This window comes from Oncorhynchus keta, unplaced genomic scaffold, assembly GCF_023373465.1.
Source record: "Oncorhynchus keta strain PuntledgeMale-10-30-2019 unplaced genomic scaffold, Oket_V2 Un_contig_7595_pilon_pilon, whole genome shotgun sequence".
NCBI classification, from domain to species: domain Eukaryota; kingdom Metazoa; phylum Chordata; class Actinopteri; order Salmoniformes; family Salmonidae; genus Oncorhynchus; species Oncorhynchus keta.
The window spans coordinates 25,832-48,907 of NW_026289552.1; the positions used below are offsets into that span (position 1 = coordinate 25,832).

The following is a 23,076-nucleotide window of genomic DNA, read 5'->3' on the forward strand; positions in this document are numbered from 1 at the left end:
CAAGACCAAGGAGCAGGTCCTGGACTACAGGGAGGAGGTCAGAACCCTGGCAGAGTGGTGCCATGACAACAACCTCTCTCTCAACGTCAACAAGACCAAGGAGCAGGTCCTGGACTACAGGGAGGAGGTCAGAACCTGGCAGTGTGGTGCCATGACAACAACCTCATCAGAACCCTGGCAGTGTGGTGCCATGACAACAACCTCTCTCTCAACGTCAACAAGACCAAGGAGCTGGTCCTGGACTACAGGGGGAGGTCAGAACCCTGGCAGAGTGGTGCCATGACAACAACCTCTCCCTCAACGTCAACAAGACCAAGGAGCAGGTCCTGGACTACAGGGAGGAGGTCAGAACCCTGGCAGTGTGGTGCCATGACAACAACCTCTCCCTCAACGTCAACAAGACCAAGGAGCAGGTCCTGGACTACAGGGAGGAGATCAGAACCCTGGCAGAGTGGTGCCATGACAACAACCTCTCTCTCAACGTCAACAAGACCAAGGAGCAGGTCCTGGACTACAGGGAGGAGGTCAGAACCCTGGCAGTATGGTGCCATGACAACAACCTCTCTCTCAACGTCAACAAGACCAAGGAGCAGGTCCTGGACTACAGGGAGGAGGTCAGAACCCTGGCAGTGTGGTGCCATGACAACAACCTCTCTCAACGTCAACAAGACCAAGGAGCTGGTCGTGGACAACAGGGAGGAGGTCAGAGAACTGGCAGTATGGTGCCATGACAACAACCTCTCTCTCAACGTCAACAAGACCAAGGAGCAGGTCGTGGACAACAGGGAGGAGGTCAGAGAACTGGCAGTGTGGTGCCATGACAACAACCTCTCTCTCAACGTCAACAAGACCAAGGAGCAGGTCCTGGACAACAGGGAGGAGATCAGAACCCTGGCAGAGTGGTGCCATGACAACAACTCTCTCTCAACGTCAACAAGACCAAGGAGCTGGTCGTGGACAACAGGGAGGAGGTCAGAACCCTGGCAGTGTGGTGCCATGACAACAACCTCTCTCTCAACGTCAACAAGACCAAGGAGCTGGTCGTGGACTACAGGGAGGTCAGAACCCTGGCAGTGTGGTGCCATGACAACAACCTCTCTCAACGTCAACAAGACCAGGGAGCAGGTCCTGGACTACAGAGAGGAGGTCAGAACCCTGGCAGTGTGGTGCCATGACAACAACCTCTCTCTCAACGTCAACAAGACCAAGGAGCTGGTCGTGGACTACAGGGAGGAGGTCAGAACCCTGGCAGTGTGGTGCCATGACAACAACCTCTCTCTCAACGTCAACAAGACCAAGGAGCTGGTCGTGGACTACAGGGAGGAGGTCAGAACCCTGGCAGTGTGGTGCCATGACAACAACCTCTCTCTCAACGTCAACAAGACCAAGGAGCAGGTCCTGGACTACAGGGAGGAGGTCAGAGAACTGACAGTGTGGTGCCATGACAACAACCTCTCTCTCAACGTCAACAAGACCAAGGAGCTGGTCGTGGACTACAGGGAGGAGGTCAGAACCCTGGCAGTGTGGTGCCATGACAACAACCTCTCTCTCAACGTCAGCAAGACCAAGGAGCTGGTCGTGGACTACAGGGAGGAGGTCAGAACCCTGGCAGTGTGGTGCCATGACAACAACCTCTCTCTCAACGTCAACAAGACCAAGGAGCAGGTCCTGGACTACAGGGAGGAGGTCAGAACCCTGGCAGTGTGGTGCCATGACAACAACCTCTCTCTCAACGTCAACAAGACCAAGGAGCTGGTCCTGGACTACAGGGAGGAGGTCAGAACCCTGGCAGTGTGGTGCCATGACAACAACCTCTCTCTCAACGTCAACAAGACCAGGAGCAGGTCCTGGACTACAGGGAGGAGGTCAGAGAACTGACAGCAGGAGCAGGTCCTGGACTACAGGGAGGAGGTCAGAACCTGACAGTGTGGTGCCATGACAACAACCTCTCTCAACGTCAACAAGACCAAGGAGCTGGTCGTGGACTACAGGGAGGAGGTCAGAGAACTGACAGTGTGGTGCCATGACAACAACCTCTCTCTCAACATCAACAAGACCAGGGAGCAGGTCCTGGACTACAGGGAGGAGGTCAGAGAACTGACAGTGTGGTGCCATGACAACAACCTCTCTCTCAACGTCAACAAGACCAAGGAGCAGGTCCTGGACTACAGGGAGGAGGTCAGAACCCTGACAGTGTGGTGCCATGACAACAACCTCTCTCTCAACGTCAACAAGACCAAGGAGCTGGTCCTGGACTACAGGGAGGAGGTCAGAACCCTGACAGTGTGGTGCCATGACAACAACCTCTCTCTCAACGTCAACAAGACCAAGGAGCTGGTCCTGGACTACAGGGAGGAGGTCAGAACCCTGACAGTGTGGTGCCATGACAACAACCTCTCTCTCAACGTCAACAAGACCAAGGAGCAGGTCCTGGACTACAGGGAGGAGGTCAGAGAACTGACAGTGTGGTGCCATGACAACAACCTCTTTCTCAACGTCAACAAGACCAAGGAGCTGGTCGTGGACAACAGGGAGGAGGTCAGAACCCTGGCAGTGTGGTGCCATGACAACAACCTCTCTCTCAACGTCAACAAGACCAAGGAGCAGGTCGTGGACAACAGGGAGGAGGTCAGAGAACTGGCAGTATGGTGCCATGACAACAACCTCTCTCTCAACGTCAGCAAGACCAAGGAGCAGGTCCTGGACTACAGGGAGGAGGTCAGAGCCCTGGCAGTGTGGTGCCATGACAACAACCTCTCTCTCAACGTCAACAAGACCAAGGAGCTGGTCGTGGACAACAGGGAGGAGGTCAGAACCCTGGCAGTGTGGTGCCATGACAACAAACTCTCTCAATGTCAGCAAGACCAGGGAGCAGGTTCTGGACTACAGGGAGGAGGTCAGAACCTGGCAGTGTGGTGCCATGACAACAACCTCTCTCTCAACGTCAACAAGACCAAGGAGCTGGTCCTGGACTACAGGGAGGAGGTCAGAACCCTGACAGTGTGGTGCCATGACAACAACCTCTCTCTCAACGTCAACAAGACCAAGGAGCAGGTCCTGGACTACAGGGAGGAGGTCAAAACCCTGGCAGTGTGGTGCCATGACAACAACCTCTCTCTCAACGTCAACAAGACCAAGGAGCAGGTCCTGGACTACAGGGAGGAGGTCAGAGAACTGACAGTGTGGTGCCATGACAACAACCTCTCTCTCAACGTCAACAAGACCAAGGAGCAGGTCCTGGACTACAGGGAGGAGGTCAGAACCCTGGCAGTGTGGTGCCATGACAACAACCTCTCTCTCAACGTCAACAAGACCAAGGAGCAGGTCCTGGACTACAGGGAGGAGGTCAGAACCCTGACAGTGTGGTGCCATGACAACAACCTCTCTCTCAACGTCAACAAGACCAAGGAGCAGGTCCTGGACTACAGGGAGGAGGTCAGAGAACTGACAGTGTGGTGCCATGACAACAACCTCTCTCTCAACGTCAACAAGACCAAGGAGCTGGTCGTGGACTACAGGGAGGAGGTCAGAACCCTGGCAGTGTGGTGCCATGACAACAACCTCTCTCTCAACGTCAACAAGACCAAGGAGCTGGTCGTGGACAACAGGGAGGAGGTCAGAGAACTGGCAGTGTGGTGCCATGACAACAACCTCTCTCTCAACATCAGCAAGACCAAGGAGTGGATCGTGGAGTACAGGTAACAGGGGTGGGTGCACACCCTCACCCCCATCCACACCCTCACCCCCACCCCCATCCACAAGGACGCAGTGGAGAGGGTCAAGAGCTTTAAGTTCCTCGGTGTCCACATCACTGTGGACTTCACATTGTCCTCTCACACATTTTATTACATTACAGCCTTATTCGGGGTGGCAGGGTAGCCTAGTGGTTAGACTAGAGCATTGGACTAGTAACCGGAAGGTTGCAAGTTCAAACCCCTGAGCTGACAAGGTACAAATCTGTTGTTCTGCCCCTGAACAGGCAGTTAACCCACTGTTCCTAGGCCGTCATTGAAAATAAGAATTTGTTCTTAACTGACTTGCCTAGTTAAATAAAGATTAAAACATTTAAAAAATTTAAAATATATATTGTTCCTCATCAATTTACACACAATACTCCATAATGAAAATGCAATAACAGGTTTTAGAAATGTATTTAAATGTTTTATAACAGAAATATTTTATTTACATAAGTATGCATCCTGTTTCCATTGATCATCCTTGAGATGTTTCTACAACTTGATTGGACTCTACCTGTGGTAAATTCTACTGATGTGACATGACTTGGAAAGGCACAAACCTGTCTATATAAGGTCCCACAGTCGAAAGTGCATATCAGAGTAGAAACCAAGCCATGAGGTTGAAGGAATTGTCCGTAGAGCTCAGAGACAAAGCTGTGAAATACACATATAAATCAGTTGGGAGTCTTTCTGACTAAGTCTCTAAGAGCTGGGAGTCTTTCTGGGTAAGTCTCTAAGAGCTGGGAGTCTTTCTGGGTAAGTCTCTAAGAGCTGGGAGTCTTTCTAACTAAGTCTCTAAGAGCTGGGAGTCTTTCTGACTAAGTCTCTAAGAGCTGGGAGTCTTTCTGGGTAAGTCTCTAAGAGCTGGGAGTCTTTCTGACTAAGTCTCTAAGAGCTGGGAGTCTTTCTGACTAAGTCTCTAAGAGCTGGGAGTCTTTCTAACTAAGTCTCTAAGAGCTGGGAGTCTTTCTAACTAAGTCTCTAAGAGCTGGGAGTCTTTCTAACTAAGTCTCTAAGAGCTGGGAGTATTTCTGACTAAGTCTCTAAGAGCTGGGAGTATTTCTGACTAAGTCTCTAAGAGCTGGGAGTCTTTCTGACTAAGTCTCTAAGAGCTGGGAGTCTTTCTAACTAAGTCTCTAAGAGCTGGGAGTCTTTCTAACTAAGTCTCTAAGAGCTGGGAGTCTTTCTGACTAAGTCTCTAAGAGCTGGGAGTATTTCTGACTAAGTCTCTAAGAGCTGGGAGTCTTTCTGACTAAGTCTCTAAGAGCTGGGAGTCTTTCTAACTAAGTCTCTAAGAGCTGGGAGTCTTTCTAACTAAGTCTCTAAGAGCTGGGAGTCTTTCTAACTAAGTCTCTAAGAGCTGGGAGTATTTCTGACTAAGTCTCTAAGAGCTGGGAGTCTTTCTGGGTAAGTCTCTAAGAGCTGGGTGTCTTTCTGTGTAAGTCTCTAAGAGCTGGGAGTCTTTCTAACTAAGTCTCTAAGAGCTGGGAGTCTTTCTAACTAAGTCTCTAAGAGCTGGGAGTATTTCTGACTAAGTCTCTAAGAGCTGGGAGTCTTTCTGGGTAAGTCTCTAAGAGCTGGGAGTCTTTCTGTGTAAGTCTCTACGAGCTGGGAGTCTTTCTGACTAAGCCTCTAAGAGCTGGGAGTCTTTCTAACTAAGTCTCTAAGAGCTGGGAGTATTTCCGACTAAGTCTCTAAGAGCTGGGAGTCTTTCTGGGTAAGTCTCTAAGAGCTGGGAGTCTTTCTGACTAAGTCTCTAAGAGCTGGGAGTCTTTCTGACTAAGTCTCTAAGAGCTGGGAGTCTTTCTGTGTAAGTCTCTAAGAGCTGGGAGTCTTTCTGACTAAGTCTCTCAGAGCTGGGAGTCTTTCTGACTAAGTCTCTACGAGCTGGGGTCTTTCTGACTAAGTCACTACGAGCTGGGAGTCTTTCTGACTAAGTCTCTAAGAGCTGGGAGTCTTTCTGACTAAGTCTCTAAGAGCTGGGAGTCTTTCTGACTAAGTCTCTAAGAGCTGGGAGTCTTTCTGACTAAGTCTCTAAGAGCTGGGAGTCTTTCTGACTAAGTCTCTAAGAGCTGGGAGTCTTTCTGACTAAGTCTCTAAGAGCTGGGAGTCTTTCTGACTAAGTCTCTAAGAGCTGGGAGTCTTTCTGGGTAAGTCTCTAAGAGCTGGGAGTCTTTCTGACTAAGTCTCTACGAGCTGGGAGTCTTTCTGACTAAGTCTCTAAGAGCTGGGATTCTTTCTGTGCAAGTCTCTAAGAGCTGGGAGTCTCTATGAGCGTTGCACACCGTGATTGTTATGGGGTATTGTGTGTAGACCAGTGACATTATGGGGTATTGTGTGTAGACCAGTGACATTATGGGGTATTGTGTGTAGACCAGTGACATTATGGGGTACTGTGTGTAGACCAGTGACATTATGGGGTATTGTGTGTAGACCAGTGACATTATGGGGTATTGTGTGTGTCGACCAGTGACATTATGGGGTACTGTGTGTAGACCAGTGACATTATGGGGTACTGTGTGTAGACCAGTGACATTATGGGGTACTGTGTGTAGACCAGTGACATTATGGGGTACTGTGTGTAGACCAGTGACATTATGGGGTATTGTGTGTAGACCAGTGACATTATGGGGTATTGTGTGTAGACCAGTGACATTATGGGGTACTGTGTGTAGACCAGTGACATTATGGGGTATTGTGTGTAGACCAGTGACATTATGGGGTACTGTGTGTAGACCAGTGACATTATGGGGTACTGTGTGTAGACCATTGACATTATGGGGTACTGTGTGTAGACCAGTGACATTATGAGGCCAGTGACATTATGGGGTATTGTGTGTAGACCAGTGACATTATGGGGTATTGTGTGTAGACCAGTGACATTATGGTGTACTGTGTGTAGACCAGTGACATTATGGGGTATTGTGTGTAGACCAGTGACATTATGGGGTACTGTGTGTAGACCATTGACATTATGGGGTACTGTGTGTAGACCAGTGACATTATGAGGCCAGTGACATTATGGGGTATTGTGTGTAGACCAGTGACATTATGGGGTACTGTGTGTAGACCAGTGACATTATGGGGACCAGTGACATTATGGGGTACTGTGTGTGTAGACCAGTGACATTATGGGGTACTGTGTGTGTAGACCAGTGACATTATGGGGTACTGTGTGTAGACCAGTGACATTATATGGGGTACTGTGTGTAGACCAGTGACATTATGGGGTACTGTGTGTAGACCAGTGACATTATGGGGTACTGTGTGTGTAGACCAGTGACATTATGGGGTACTGTGTGTAGACCAGTGACATTATGGGGTACTGTGTGTAGACCAGTGACATTATGGGGTATTGTGTGTAGACCAGTGACATTATGGGGTATTGTGTGTAGACCAATGACATTATGGGGTACTGTGTGTGTGTAGACCAGTGACATTATGGGGTACTGTGTGTGTAGACCAGTGACATTATGGGGTACTGTGTGTAGACCAGTGACATTATGGGGTATTGTGTGTAGACCAGTGACATTATGGGGTACTGTGTGTAGACCAGTGACGTTATGGGGTACTGTGTGTAGACCAGTGACATTATGGGGTACTGTGTGTAGACCAGTGACATTATGGGGTATTGTGTGTAGACCAGTGACATTATGGGGTACTGTGTGTAGACCATTGACATTATGGGGTACTGTGTGTAGACCAGTGACATTATGAGGCCAGTGACATTATGGGGTATTGTGTGTAGACCAGTGACATTATGGGGTACTGTGTGTAGACCAGTGACATTATGGGGTACTGTGTGTGTAGACCAGTGACATTATGGGGTACTGTGTGTGTAGACCAGTGACATTATGGGGTACTGTGTGTAGACCAGTGACATTATGGGGTACTGTGTGTGTAGACCAGTGACATTATGGGGTACTGTGTGTAGACCAGTGACATTATGGGGTACTGTGTGTAGACCAGTGACATTATGGGGTATTGTGTGTAGACCAGTGACATTATGGGGTATTGTGTGTAGACCAGTGACATTATGGGGTATTGTGTGTGTAGACCAGTGACATTATGGGGTACTGTGTGTAGACCAGTGACATTATGGGGTACTGTGTGTAGACCAGTGACATTATGGGGTATTGTGTGTAGACCAGTGACATTATGGGGTACTGTGTGTAGACCAGTGACGTTATGGGGTACTGTGTGTAGACCAGTGACATTATGGGGTACTGTGTGTAGACCAGTGACATTATGGGGTACTGTGTGTAGACCAGTGACATTATGGGGTATTGTGTGTAGACCAGTGACATTATGGGGTATTGTGTGTAGACCAGTGACATTATGGGGTATTGTGTGTAGACCAGTGACATTATGGGGTATTGTGTGTAGACCAGTGACATTATGGTGTACTGTGTGTAGACCAGTGACATTATGGGGTATTGTGTGTAGACCAGTGACATTATGGGGTATTGTGTGTAGACCAGTGACATTATGGGGTACTGTGTGTAGACCAGTGACATTATGGGGTACTGTGTGTAGACCAATGACATTATGGGGTACTGTGTGTAGACCAGTGACATTATGAGGCCAGTGACATTATGGGGTATTGTGTGTAGACCAGTGACATTATGGGGTATGTGTGTAGACCAGTGACATTATGGTGTACTGTGTGTAGACCAGTGAAATTATGGGGTATTGTGTGTAGACCAGTGACATTATGGGGTACTGTGTGTAGACCAGTGACATTATGGGGGTACTGTGTGTAGACCATTGACATTATGGGGTACTGTGTGTAGACCAGTGACATTATGAGGCCAGTGACATTATGGGGTATTGTGTGTAGACCAGTGACATTATGGGGTACTGTGTGTAGACCAGTGACATTATGGGGTACTGTGTGTAGACCAGTGACATTATGGGGTATTGTGTGTAGACCAGTGACATTATGGGGTATTGTGTGTAGACCAGTGACATTATGGGGTATGTGTGTGTAGACCAGTGACATTATGGGGTACTGTGTGTAGACCAGTGACATTATGGGGTACTGTGTGTAGACCAGTGACATTATGGGGTATTGTGTGTAGACCAGTGACATTATGGGGTACTGTGTGTAGACCAGTGACGTTATGGGGTACTGTGTGTAGACCAGTGACATTATGGGGTACTGTGTGTAGACTAGTGACATTATGGGGTACTGTGTGTAGACCAGTGACATTATGGGTATTGTGTGTAGACCAGTGACATTATGGGGTATTGTGTGTAGACCAGTGACATTATGGGGTATGTGTGTAGACCAGTGACATTATGGGGTATTGTGTGTAGACCAGTGACATTATGGGGTATTGTGTGTAGACCAGTGACATTATGGGGTATTGTGTGTAGACCAGTGACATTATGGGGTACTGTGTGTAGACCAGTGACATTATGGGGTACTGTGTGTAGACCAGTGACATTATGGGGTACTGTGTGTAGACCAGTGACATTATGGGGTACTGTGTGTGTAGACCAGTGACATTATGGGGTATTGTGTGTAGACCAGTGATATTATGGGGTACTGTGTGTAGACCAGTGACATTATAGGGTACTGTGTGTAGACCAGTGACATTATAGGGTACTGTGTGTAGACCAGTGACATTATGGGGTACTGTGTGTAGACCAGTGACATTATGGGGTACTGTGTGTAGACCAGTGACATTATGGGGTACTGTGTGTAGACCAGTGACATTATGGGGTACTGTGTGTAGACCAGTGATATTATGGGGTACTGTGTGTAGACCAGTGACATTATAGGGTACTGTGTGTAGACCTGTGACATTATGGGGTACTGTGTGTAGACCAGTAACATTATGGGGTACTGTGTGTAGACCAGTGACATTATGGGGTACTGTGTGTAGACCAGTGACATTATGGGGTACTGTGTGTAGACCAGTGACAAAGAAAATCTAAGTTAATAATTGTTTTATTCAAAATGTAAAACAATAAAATGTGGAAAAAGGCAAGAGGTATATTTGGAATAGGGTGCTATTTGGGACTCAGTCCTTCTTAGCAGTGCTTTTCGAAGATGAATGAAGAGAGGAGGAGGAGGAGGAGGAGACTGTCTGTTATACTGACCACATGGTGGAGCTTCATCTAGAATGAAGAGAGGAGGAGGAGGAGGAGGAGGAGGAAACTGTCTGTTATACTGACCACATGGTGGAGCTTCATCTAGAATGAAGAGAGGAGGAGGAGGAGGAGGAGGAGGAGGAGGAGGAGGAGGAGGAGGAGGAGGAAACTGTCTGTTATACTGACCACATGGTGGAGCTTCATCTAGAATGCAGGGAGGATGAGGAGGAGGAGGAGGAGGAGGAGGAGGAGGAGGAGGAGGAAACTGTCTGTTATACTGACCACATGGTGGAGCTTCATCTAGAATGAAGAGAGGAGGAGGAGGAGGAGGAGGAGGAGGAGGAGGAGGAGGAGGTGGAGCTTCATCTAGAATGACACTAACCTTGTTTGTATCTTTCTTTAATTCTTGTGTGTGTGTGTGTGTGTGTGTGTGTGTGTGTGTGTGTGTGTGTGTGTGTGTGTGTGTGTGTGTGTGTGTGTGTGTGTGTGTGTGTGTGTGTGTGTGTGTGTACTTTGACCATCCTCTCCCCACAGAGAATGAGGAAGACCATGATGACCTGAGTGATGCTCTATACCAGGTCAAGGAGGTCATCACTGCAGTGGACAGCAAGGTAATCTAATAATAATTTATTCATATTAGGTCAACTGAAATCTGTTAATAATGTATTAATAACAGGTGAACTGACCTATGGTAATAATTGTCATGTTGCTAGGTGACCTGACCTACGATAATAATTGTCATGTTGCTAGGTGACCTGACCTACGATAATAATTGTCATGTTGCTAGGTGAACGAGCATGAGAAGAAGAGGAGGCTGAAGGACATCTACAGCCGAACAGACAGCAAGTCCATTATGAGGATGAAGAGCGGTCAGATGTTTGCTAGAGAGGACCTGCTCAGAGGGAGAAGATTGCTGTATGATGGACCTCTGCAGCTGAAGAACTCACAGGGGAAACTCAAGGGTGAGGAGGACACCAATATCACTGATATCTAACCCTGACCTCTAACCTCTGGTCTCCTCTCTCTAGATGTAACTGCCATGCTTCTCTCTGATATCTAACCCTGACCTCTAACCTCTGGTCTCCTCTCTCTAGATGTAACAGCCATGCTTCTCTCTGATATCTAACCCTGACCTCTAACCTCTGGTCTCCTCTCTCTAGATGTAACGGGCCATGCTTCTCTCTGATATCTAACCCTGACCTCTAACCTCTGGTCTCCTCTCTCTAGATGTAACGGGCCATGCTTCTCTCTGATATCTAACCCTGACCTCTAACCTCTGGTCTCCTCTCTAGATGTAACGGGCCATGCTTCTCTCTGATATCTAACCCTGACCTCTAACCTCTGGTCTCTCTCTCTAGATGTAACTGCCATGCTTCTCTCTGATATCTAACCCTGACCTCTAACCTCTGGTCTCCTCTCTCTAGATGTAACGGGCCATGCTCTCTCTGATATCTAACCCTGACCTCTAACCTCTGGTCTCCTCTCTCTAGATGTAACTGCCATGCTTCTCTCTGATATCTAACCCTGACCTCTAACCTCTGGTCTCCTCTCTCTAGATGTAACTGCCATGCTTCTCTGATATCTAACCCTGACCTCTAACCTCTGGTCTCTCTCTCTAGATGTAACTGCCATGCTTCTCTCTGATATCTAACCCTGACCTCTAACCTCTGGTCTCCTCTCTAGATGTAACAGCCATGCTTCTCTCTGATATCTAACCCTGACCTCTAACCTCTGGTCTCCTCTCTCTAGATGTAACGGGCCATGCTTCTCTCTGATATCTAACCCTGACCTCTAACCTCTGGTCTCCTCTCTCTAGATGTAACTGCCATGCTTCTCTCTGATATCTAACCCTGACCTCTAACCTCTGGTCTCCTCTCTCTAGATGTAACAGCCATGCTTCTCTGATATCTAACCCTGACCTCTAACCTCTGGTCTCCTCTCTAGATGTAACGGGCCATGCTTCTCTCTGATATCTAACCCTGACCTCTAACCTCTGGTCTCCTCTCTCTAGATGTAACTGGCCATGCTTCTCTCTGATATCTAACCCTGACCTCTAACCTCTGGTCTCCTCTCTAGATGTAACTGGCCATGCTTCTCTCTGATATCTAACCCTGACCTCTAACCTCTGGTCTCCTCTCTCTAGATGTAACGGGCCATGCTTCTCTCTGATATCTAACCCTGACCTCTAACCTCTGGTCTCCTCTCTCTAGATGTAACAGCCATGCTTCTCTCTGATATCTAACCCTGACCTCTAACCTCTGGTCTCCTCTCTAGATGTAACAGCCATGTTTCTCTCTGATATCTAACCCTGACCTCTACTGGTCTCCTCTCTCTAGATGTAACGGGCCATGCTTCTCTGATATCTAACCCTGACCTCCTAACCTCTGGTCTCCTCTCTCTAGATGTAACAGCCATGCTTCTCTCTGATATCTAACCCTGACCTCTAACCTCTGGTCTCCTCTCTCTAGATGTAACAGCCATGCTTCTCTCTGATATCTAACCCTGACCTCTAACCTCTGGTCTCCTCTCTCTAGATGTAACAGCCATGCCTCTCTCTGATATCTAACCCTGACCTCTAACCTCTGGTCTCCTCTCTCTAGATGTAACGGGCCATGCCTCTCTCTGATATCTAACCCTGACCTCTAACCTCTGGTCTCCTCTCTCTAGATGTAACAGCCATGCTTCTCTCTGATATCTAACCCTGACCTCTAACCTCTGGTCTCCTCTCTCTACATGTAACAGCCATGCTTCTCTCTGATATCTAACCCTGACCTCTAACCTCTGGTCTCCTCTCTCTAGATGTAACTGCCATGCTTCTCTCTGATATCTAACCCTGACCTCTAACCTCTGGTCTCCTCTCTCTAGATGTAACGGGCCATGCTTCTCTCTGATATCTAACCCTGACCTCTAACCTCTGGTCTCCTCTCTCTAGATGTAACTGCCATGCTTCTCTCTGATATCTAACCCTGACCTCTAACCTCTGGTCTCCCTCTCTAGATGTAACTGCCATGCTTTCTCTGATATCTAACCCTTACCTCTGGTCTCCTCTCTCTAGATGTAACTGCCATGCTTCTCTCTGATATCGTCGTCTTCCTACAGGAGAAAGACCAAAAATTCGTCTTTGCCTCTCTGGTAGGTGATTGTTAAGACCAGAAATATGTAAATATCTCTTTGGCTCTTTGGTATCTTATTGGTTGAGTCAATTTTTCCATCTATTCAATAATAATAATGGGTCTATTCAGTAGTAATAATTGGTCTATTCAGTAATAATAATGGGTATATTTAGTAATAATAATGGGTCTATTCAGTAATAATGATGGGTCTATTCAGTAAACATGATGGGTCTATTCAGTAATAATAATGGGTCCATTCAGTAATAATAATGGGTCTATTCAGTAAACATGATGGGTCTATTCAGTAATAATAATGGGTCTATTCAGTAATAATAATGGGTCTATTCAGTAAACATGATGGGTCTATTCCACTCAGAAATAATAATGGGTCTATTCAGTAATAATGATGGGTCTATTCAGTAAACATGATGGGTCTATTCAGTAATAATAATGGGTCCATTCAGTAATAATAATGGGTCTATTCAGTAAACATGATGGGTCTATTCAGTAATAATAATGGGTCTATTCAGTAATAATAATGGGTCTATTCAGTAAACATGATGGGTCTATTCCACTCAGAAATAATAATGGGTCTATTCAGTAATAATAATGGGTCTATTCAGTAATAATGATGGGTCTATTCAGTAAACATGATGGGTCTATTCAGTAATAATAATGGGTCCATTCAGTAATAATAATGGGTCTATTCAGTAAACATGATGGGTCTATTCAGTAATAATAATGGGTCTATTCAGTAATAATAATGGGTCCATTCAGTAAACATGATGGGTCCATTCAGTAAACATGATGGGTCTATTCAGTAATAATAATGGGTCTATTCAGTAAACATGATGGGTCTATTCAGTAATAATAATGGGTCTATTCAGTAATAATAATGGGTCTATTCAGTAATAATCATGGGTCTATTCAGTAATAATAATGGGTCTATTCAGTAAACATGATGGGTCTATTCAGTAGTAATAATGGATCTATTCAGTAATAATAATCGGTCTATTCAGTAATAATAATGGATCTATTCAGTAAACATGATGGGTCTATTCAGTAATAATGATGGGTCTATTCAGTAATAATAATGGGTCTATTCAGTAAACATGATGGGTCTATTCAATAATAATAATGGATCTATTCAGTAATAATAATGGGTCTATTCAATAATAATGATGGGTCTATTCAGTAATAATAATGGGTCTATTCAGTAAACATGATGGGTCTATTCAGTAATAATAATGGGTCTATTCAGTAATAATAATGGATCTATTCAGTAATAATAATGGGTCTATTCAGTAATAATAATGGGTCTATTCAGTAATAATAATGGATCTATTCAGTAATAATAATGGGTCTATTCAGTAATAATAATGGGTCTATTCAGTAATAATAATGGGTCTATTCAGTAATAATAATGGGTCTATTCAGTAAACATGATGGGTCCATTCAGTAAACATGATGGGTCTATTCAGTAATAATAATGGGTCTATTCAGTAATAATAATGGGTCTATTCAGTAATAATAATGGGTCTATTCAGTAATAATAATGGGTCTATTCAGTAATAATAATGGGTCTATTCAGTAAACATGATGGGTCCATTCAGTAAACATGATGGGTCTATTCCACTCAGAAATAATAATGGGTCTATTCAGTGATAATCATGGGTCTATTCAGTAATAATAATGGATCTATTCAGTAATAATAATGGGTCTATTCAGTAATAATAATGGGTCTATTCAGTAATAATAATGGGTCTATTCAGTAATAATAATGGGTCTATTCAGTAATAATAATGGGTCTATTCAGTAATAATAATGGGTCTATTCAGTAATAATAATGGGTCATTCAGTAATAATAATGGGTCTAATCAGTAATAATAATGGGTCTATTCAGTAAACATGATGGGTCCATTCAGTAAACATGATGGGTCCATTCAGTAAACATGATGGGTCTATTCAGTAATAATAATGGGTCTATTCAGTAATAATAATGGGTCTATTCAGTAATAATAATGGGTCTATTCAGTAAACATGATGGGTCCATTCAGTAAACATGATGGGTCTATTCCACTCCAGAAATAATAATGGGTCTATTCAGTGATAATCATGGGTCTATTCAGTAATAATAATGGATCTATTCAGTAATAATAATGGGTCTATTCAGTAAACATGATGGGTCTATTCAGTAATAATAATGGGTCTATTCAGTAATAATAATGGATCTATTCAGTAATAATAATGGGTCTATTCAGTAATAATAATGGGTCTATTCAGTAATAATAATGGGTCTATTCAGTAATAATAATGGGTCTATTCAGTAAACATGATGGGTCCATTCAGTAAACATGATGGGTCTATTCCACTCAGAAATAATAATGGGTCTATTCAGTGATAATCATGGGTCTATTCAGTAATAATAATGGATCTATTCAGTAATAATAATGGGTCTATTCAGTAATAATAATGGGTCTATTCAGTAATAATAATGGGTCTATTCAGTAAACATGATGGGTCTATTCAGTAATAATAATGGGTCTATTCAGTAATAATAATGGGTCTATTCAGTAATAATAATGGGTCTATTCAGTAATAATAATGGGTCTATTCAGTAATAATAATGGGTCTATTCAGTAATAATAATGGGTCTATTCAGTAATAATAATGGATCTATTCAGTAATAGTAATGGGTCTATTCAGTAATAATAATGGGTCTATTCAGTAATAATAATGGGTCTATTCAGTAATAATAATGGGTCTATTCAGTAATAATAATGGGTCTATTCAGTAAACATGATGGGTCTATTCAGTAATAATAATGGGTCTATTCAGTAAACATGATGGGTCTATTCAGTAATAATAATGGGTCCATTCAGTAATAATAATGGGTCTATTCAGTAATAGTAATGGGTCTATTCAGTAATAATAATGGGTCTATTCAGTAATAATAATGGGTCTATTCAGTAATAATAATGGGTCTATTCAGTAATAATAATGGGTCTATTCAGTAAACATGATGGGTCTATTCAGTAATAATAATGGGTCTATTCAGTAAACATGATGGGTCTATTCAGTAATAATAATGGGTCCATTCAGTAATAATAATGGGTCTATTCAGTAATAATAATGGGCCTCCTGACATCTGATCCGGTAGTTATGCTGTTTTTCTTGCAGAAATTACAGCTCAATGGGATGTGTTTGGTTATGGGTAGGTTGTATTGGGCCCAACAGCCAGTCATTTAGGAAGTCCTTGGTTGGGGAATAATAAGCATGCTCACCATGGACATACATTGTAACATGTTGGTAGATGGACAGCAGGATAGTTTAAATAAATTGATCTGTACATCAATTGGATGTTTTTGGACAAACAAAATTGTTAATCATCGTTGCAATCTCCAGTATTATGTTCATTCATCAATCAATTAAATATATTTACGAAGCCCTTTTTAACATCAGCAGATATCTCACAGTGCTGTACAGAAACCCAGCCTAAAACCCCAGCAAACAATGCAGATGTAGAAGCACGGTGGCTAGGACAAAACTCCCTAGAAAGCCAGGAGCCTAGGAAGAAACCCAGAGAGGAACCAGCCTCCGAGGGGTGGCCAGTCCTCCCCTGGCTGTACCGGGTGGAGGTTTACAGTATAAAGTACATGGCCATAAAGGCCAGATTGTTCTTCAAGATGTTCAGACGTTCATAGATGAGCAGCAGGGTCAAATAATAATCACAGTGGTTGTAGAGGGAGCAACAGGTCAGTATCTCAGGAGTATCTCGGCTTTTCATAGCCGAGCAATCAGAGGTCGAGACAGCAGGTGCGTTAGAGAGAGAGAGAGAGTCAAAAATAGCTGACTATACTGACTGTGCTAGTGGCAGACTCCACTAAGCTGGCAGGCTGGCTAACAGCCTGCTGCCTGGCCTGCACCCTATTTCATTGTGGCGCTAGAGGAGTTAGAGCACGTCTATGCTGACAGATAAGATGAGAGCACCCTTCCAGCTAGGATGGAGTCCGTCACTCCTCAGCAGGCCAGGCTTGGTCCTGTTTGTGGGTGAGTCCCAGAAAGAGGGCCATTATCTACAAAGTCTATCTTTTGGGAGGGGCAGAAAACAGTTTTCAACCAGCGATCGAGTTGTGAGACTGCTGTAGAGGTCATCACTCCCCCTAACTGAGAGGGGGCCAGAGACCATACTCGATTCCGACACATCTTTCGAGCCGATTTACACTGTTGGATTCAACATTTTGAACATTGAGATATTAAAGACATGATAGATCAGACGCAGAGTATATTAAGGAGTGAGATCTGTAGAAAAACAGAGTGGCAGTGGAATGTACTGTGGACGGGAGGAGATCAAAGGATTGCTATAGGGGAGACAGAAGGAGGGGTTGAGGTCAGGAGGTGAGGTCAGATCCCCTGAAGGGAGTAATAAAGGTTTACTACTTCCTGTGGAACCATAAGATGTAAGGATTGGAGAGAAGGAGAAGTGTCTTAAGGGGAATATATATATACCTGTGATGGGAGAAATGTTGGGTTGTCTGAATTACAGCTGTCCAGATCCTTTGGGAAGAATTAACCCTGGTTCAATCTTTCTAGTGTCCGTGAGTTACTTACTCTGAAATACAAGAACCTAACACGCTGAAGCTATGTTGCGCTTGGTGACCTCCTAACATAGTTGGTGCCGACGTGGATAACAATATCCCTACACTTAGACAATGACTTATCAATGACCCGAGCCCAGCTCATTGAATCCCTACCATTGTGACACTGAGTTGTCATAATGCTTCAGCAAATGTACATGATCCCAGGGCGTTGGAAGACACAATGTAAGTAACCTAATGTATGTCCGTCTAACTACCCTGAATGCCTCTACTGATCCTACAGCTATTGTATACAGCAATGATGTGCCTATGAACCAGAGTTCAACTGTTAGCACTGATGTGGTGTGCCCTAGCAGGAAGTCTACTGTGCATCTCACCCTGCACTAATAAAAATAACCCGAGCATGTCTACCTCTGCGAAGCTTCCCAGTAAAGCAAGAAAAACAATCAAGCATCCCAGAAAAGTGTTAAAAATAGCCCACGTTAACATATGTAGCTTAAGTAAACAAGGTTAACGACATCACACTACCACGTTCCCAAGGGCACCCCCCCCCACACACTCAACTCAAAAAGGTGGCGCACAGAATGCAAAAATACTCTTAGAAATATTTAACCTCCACACATTAACAAGTCCAATAGCTCAAAATGAAACATAAACACCTTGTTTATCTAGCCAGCAAGTCAGATTTCTAAAATGTTTTACGGCGAAAACATAGCTCATATTTATGTCAAACCACCAGCAAAGACACAGCTAATTTAAATAGCCATTTTGTCAAACAAAATATGTAATCACAAACGCAGGATTAAAAGAAAAAATAATTCACTAACCTTTTGAAAATCTTCATCAGATGACAGTAATAGGACATGTTACACAGTACATTTATGTTTTTTTCAATAATATGCTATATATATCCATAAATCTCTGTTTACAATGACGACATGTTCAAAAAATGCTACTCAAATGTCCGGAGAAATTATGATAACTCCACCAGATAAAAGCAATACACATCATACACTTTGACTAAATATACATGTTCTACATATAGTTAGAAATATACACTGCTTCTTAATGCAACCGCTGTGTTACATTTATTTTTAACGTTACAGAATTCGTTCACAAGGCAATTACATTTACATTACATTACATTTAAGTCATTTAGCAGACGCTCTTATCCAGAGCGACTTACAAATTGGTGCATACACCTTATGACAACCAGTGGAACAGCCACTTGCATCTAAATCTTGTTGGGGGTGAGAAGGGGGGTGAGAAGGATTACTTACCCTTACTTACCCTATCCTAGGTATTCCTTGAAGAGGTGGGGTTTCAGGTGTCTCCGGAAGGTGGTGATTGACTCCGCTGTCCTGGCGTCGTGAGGGAGTTTGTTCCACCATTGGGGGCCAGAGCAGCGAACAGTTTTGACTGGGCTGAGCGGGAACTGTACTTCCTCAGTGGTAGGGAGGCGAGCAGGCCAGAGGTGGATGAACGCAGTGTCCTTGTTTGGGTGTAGGGCCTGATCAGAGCCTGGAGGTACTGAGGTGCCGTTCCCCTCACAGCCCGTAGGCGAGCACCATGGTCTTGTAGCGGATGCGAGCTTCAACTGGAAGCCAGTGGAGAGAGCGGAGGAGCGGGGTGACGTGAGAGAACTTGGGAAGGTTGAACACCAGACGGGCTGCGGCGTTCTGGATGAGTTGTAGGGGTTTAATGGCACAGGCAGGGAGCCCAGCCAACAGCGAGTTGCAGTAATCAAGACGGGAGATGACAAGTGCCTGGATTAGGACCTGCGCCGCTTCCTGTGTGAGGCAGGGTCGTACTCTGCGGATGTTGTAGAGCATGAACCTACAGGAACGGGACACCGCCTTGATGTTAGTTGAGAACGCCAGGGTGTTGTCCAGGATCACGCCAAGGTTCTTAGCGCTCTGGGAGGAGGACACAATGGAGTTGTCAACCGTGATGGCGAGATCATGGAACGGGCAGTCCTTCCCCGGGAGGAAGAGGAGCTCCGTCTTGCTGAGGTTCAGCTTGAGGTGGTGATCCGTCATCCACACTGATATGTCTGCCAGACATGCAGAGATGCGATTCGCCACCTGGTCATCAGAAGGGGGAAAGGAGAAGATTAATTGTGTGTCGTCTGCATAGCAATGATAGGAGAGACCATGTGAGGTTATGACAGAGCCAAGTGACTTGGTGTATAGCGAGAATAAGAGAGGGCCTAGAACAGAGCCCTGGGGGACACCAGTGGTGAGAGCGCGTGGTGAGGAGACAGATTCTCGCCACGCCACCTGGTAGGAGCGACCTGTCAGGTAGGACGCAATCCAAGCGTGGGCCGCGCCGGAGATGCCCAACTCGGAGAGGGTGGAGAGGAGGATCTGATGGTTCACAGTATCGAAGGCAGCCGATAGGTCTAGAAGGATGAGAGCAGAGGAGAGAGAGTTAGCTTTAGCAGTGCGGAGCGCCTCCGTGATACAGAGAAGAGCAGTCTCAGTTGAATGACTAGTCTTGAAACCTGACTGATTTGGATCAAGAAGGTCATTCTGAGAGAGATAGCGGTAGAGCTGGCCAAGGACGGCACGCTCAAGAGTTTTGGAGAGAAAAGAGAGAAGGGATACTGGTCTGTAGTTGTTGACATCGGAGGGATCGAGTGTAGGTTTTTTCAGAAGGGGTGCAACTCTCGCTCTCTTGAAGACGGGAGGGACGTAGCAGCGGTCAGGATGAGTTGATGAGCGAGGTGAGGTAAGGGAGAAGGTCTCCGGAAATGGTCTGGAGAAGAGAGGAGGGGATAGGGTCAAGCGGGCAGGTTGTTGGGCGGCCGGCCGTCACAAGACGCGAGATTTCATCTGGAGAGAGAGGGGAGAAAGAGGTCAGAGCATAGGGTAGGGCAGTGTGGGCAGAACCAGCAGTGTCGTTTGACTTAGCAAACGAGGATCGGATGTCATCGACCTTCTTTTCAAAATGGTTGACGAAGTCATCTGCAGAGAGGGAGGAGGGAGGGGGGGGGGAGGATTCAGGAGGGAGGAGAAGGTGGCAAAGAGCTTCCTAGGGTTAGAGGCAGATGCTTGGAATTTAGAGTGGTAGAAAGTGGCTTTAGCAGCAGAGACAGAGGAGGAAAATGTAGAGAGGAGGGAGTGAAAGGATGCCAGGTCCGCAGGGAGGCGAGTTTTCCTCCATTTCCGCTCGGCTGCCCGGAGCCCTGTTCTGTGAGCTCGCAATGAGTCGTCGAGCCACGGAGCGGGAGGGGAGGACCGAGCCGGCCTGGAGGATAGGGGACATAGGGAGTCAAAGGATGCAGTAAGGGAGGAGAGGAGGGTTGAGGAGGCAGAATCAGGAGATAGGTTGGAGAAAGTTTGAGCAGAGGGAAGAGAAGATAGGATGGAAGAGGAGAGAGTAGCGGGGGAGAGAGAGCGAAGGTTGGGACGGCGCGATACCATCCGAGTAGGGGCAGTGTGGGAAGTGTTGGATGAGAGCGAGAGGGAAAAGGATACAAGGTAGTGGTCGGAGACTTGGAGGGGAGTTGCAATGAGGTTAGTGGAAGAACAGCATCTAGTAAAGATGAGGTCAAGCGTATTGCCTGCCTTGTGAGTAGGGGGGAAGGTGAGAGGGTGAGGTCAAAAGAGGAGAGGAGTGGAAAGAAGGAGGCAGAGAGGAATGAGTCAAAGGTAGACGTGGGGAGGTTAAAGTCGCCCAGAACTGTGAGAGGTGAGCCGTCCTCGGGAAAGGAGCTTATCAAGGCATCAAGCTCATTGATGAACTCTCCGAGGAACCTGGAGGGCGATAAATGATAAGGATGTTAAGCTTGAAAGGGCTGGTAACTGTGACAGCATGGAATTCAAAGGAGGCAATAGACAGATGGGTAAGGGGAGAAAGAGAGAAAGACCACTTGGGAGAGATGAGGATCCCGGTGCCACCACCCCGCTGACCAGAAGCTCTCGGGGGTGTGCGAGAACACGTGGGCGGACGAGAGAGAGAGCAGTAGGAGTAGCAGTGTTATCTGTGGTGATCCATGTTTCCGTCAGTGCCAAGAAGTCAAGGGACTGGAGGGAGGCATAGGCTGAGATGAACTCTGCCTTGTTGGCCGCAGATTGGCAGTTCCAGAGGCTACCAGAGACCTGGAACTCCACGTGGGTCGTACGCGCTGGGACCACCAGGTTAGGGTGGTCGCGGCCACGCGGTGTGGGGCGTTTGTATGGTCTGTGCAGAGAGGAGAGAACAGGGATAGACAGACACATAGTTGACAGGCTACAGAAAAGGCTACGCTAATGCAAGGAAATTGGAATGACAAGCGGACTACACGTCTCGAATGTTCAGAAAGTTAAGCTTACGTAGCAAGAATCTATTGACTAAAATGATTAAAATGATACAGTACTGCTAAAGTAGGCTATCTGAGAGGGCGCTCAGACATTAGCAATATTTCTCCGCTATGTTGGAGTCAACAGAAACACAAAATTACCACATAAATAGACAAACTGTTCCCAGATCCGTAGCTGGTTGAGAAGGTTGGGGGCGATGACGTAAAGTTGGCCCAACTTCACTGCTGACAGAGAGAGTTTGGGAGAATGGCCTGAGAGTTCTGCTTTACATACAGACATAATTTGAACAGTTTTAGAAGCTTTAGAGTGTTTTCTATTAAATAATAATTATTATATGCATATATTAGCAATTTTGGACAGATTTCTTTTCTGTTTACTATGGGCACGCAATTCCTCCAAAGGGGGCAGTATTCTGCCTAGCTCTAACTGGTTAATGAAATCAATCATTTGCTAGTAACAAATGACATTCATATACTAACAATCTCTGAAACTCACTTAGATAATATATAGATGATATAGATCATATACCTTTGATACAGTGGTAGCAATAAAGCAAAAACAGCAATGCCAAAGGTGGAGGTGTGGCTGTTTATATTCAGAACCGCAACAGCCTTCAGGGTACATTCCTGTAAAGCTTAGTGAGGATCTCATGTTAAATACTGTTGAAGTAATATGGCTACAGGTTCATCTGCCTAATCTAAAGCCCATTCTGGTGGGAAGCTGCTATAGACCACCAAGTGTTAACAGTCAGTATCTGGATAACATACTTATCTTCGGCTGGTGGAGGTCCTGATGAACCAGGTCCAGATAAAGCATCATGTTAATGTTACTACTGGTTGGCTGGTGGAGGTCCTGATGAACCACGTCCAGATAAAGCATCATGTTAATGTTACTACTGGTTGGCTGGTGGAGGTCCTGTAGAACCACGTCCAGATAAAGCATCATGTTAATGTTACTACTGGTTGGCTGGTGGAGGTCCTGTAGAACCACGTCCAGATAAAGCATCATGTTAATGTTACTACTGGTTGGCTGGTGGAGGTCCTGTAGAACCACGTCCAGATAAAGCATCATGTTAATGTTACTACTGGTTGGCTGGTGGAGGTCCTGACGAACCACGTCCAGATAAAGCATCATGTTAATGTTACTACTGGTTGGCTGGTGGAGATCCTGACGAACCACGCCCAGATAAAGCATCATGTTAATGTTACTACTGGTTGGCTGGTGG

General features: G+C 45.5%; 1 protein-coding gene and 1 long non-coding RNA gene across 2 annotated transcripts in view; one reads left to right on the plus strand and one right to left on the minus strand.

Annotated features, from left to right (window-relative positions):
• Positions 1–23,076, plus strand: part of LOC127926444 (A-kinase anchor protein 13-like) — a 52,599-nt gene that overhangs the window by 24,987 nt on the left and 4,536 nt on the right. Inside the window, exons 6-8 of the mRNA XM_052511847.1 lie at positions 10,371–10,447; positions 10,624–10,798; positions 12,892–12,968. Coding sequence (XP_052367807.1) covers positions 10,371–10,447; positions 10,624–10,798; positions 12,892–12,968 — 329 coding nt within the window. The remainder of the gene's footprint in view (positions 1–10,370; positions 10,448–10,623; positions 10,799–12,891; positions 12,969–23,076) is intronic.
• On the minus strand, positions 1,222–2,162 carry LOC127926443 (uncharacterized). Its single transcript, XR_008124167.1, has 3 exons — positions 2,125–2,162; positions 1,453–1,542; positions 1,222–1,362 (listed from the first exon to the last, which is right to left on the minus strand). It is a non-coding gene; the product is annotated as an uncharacterized LOC127926443 (long non-coding RNA).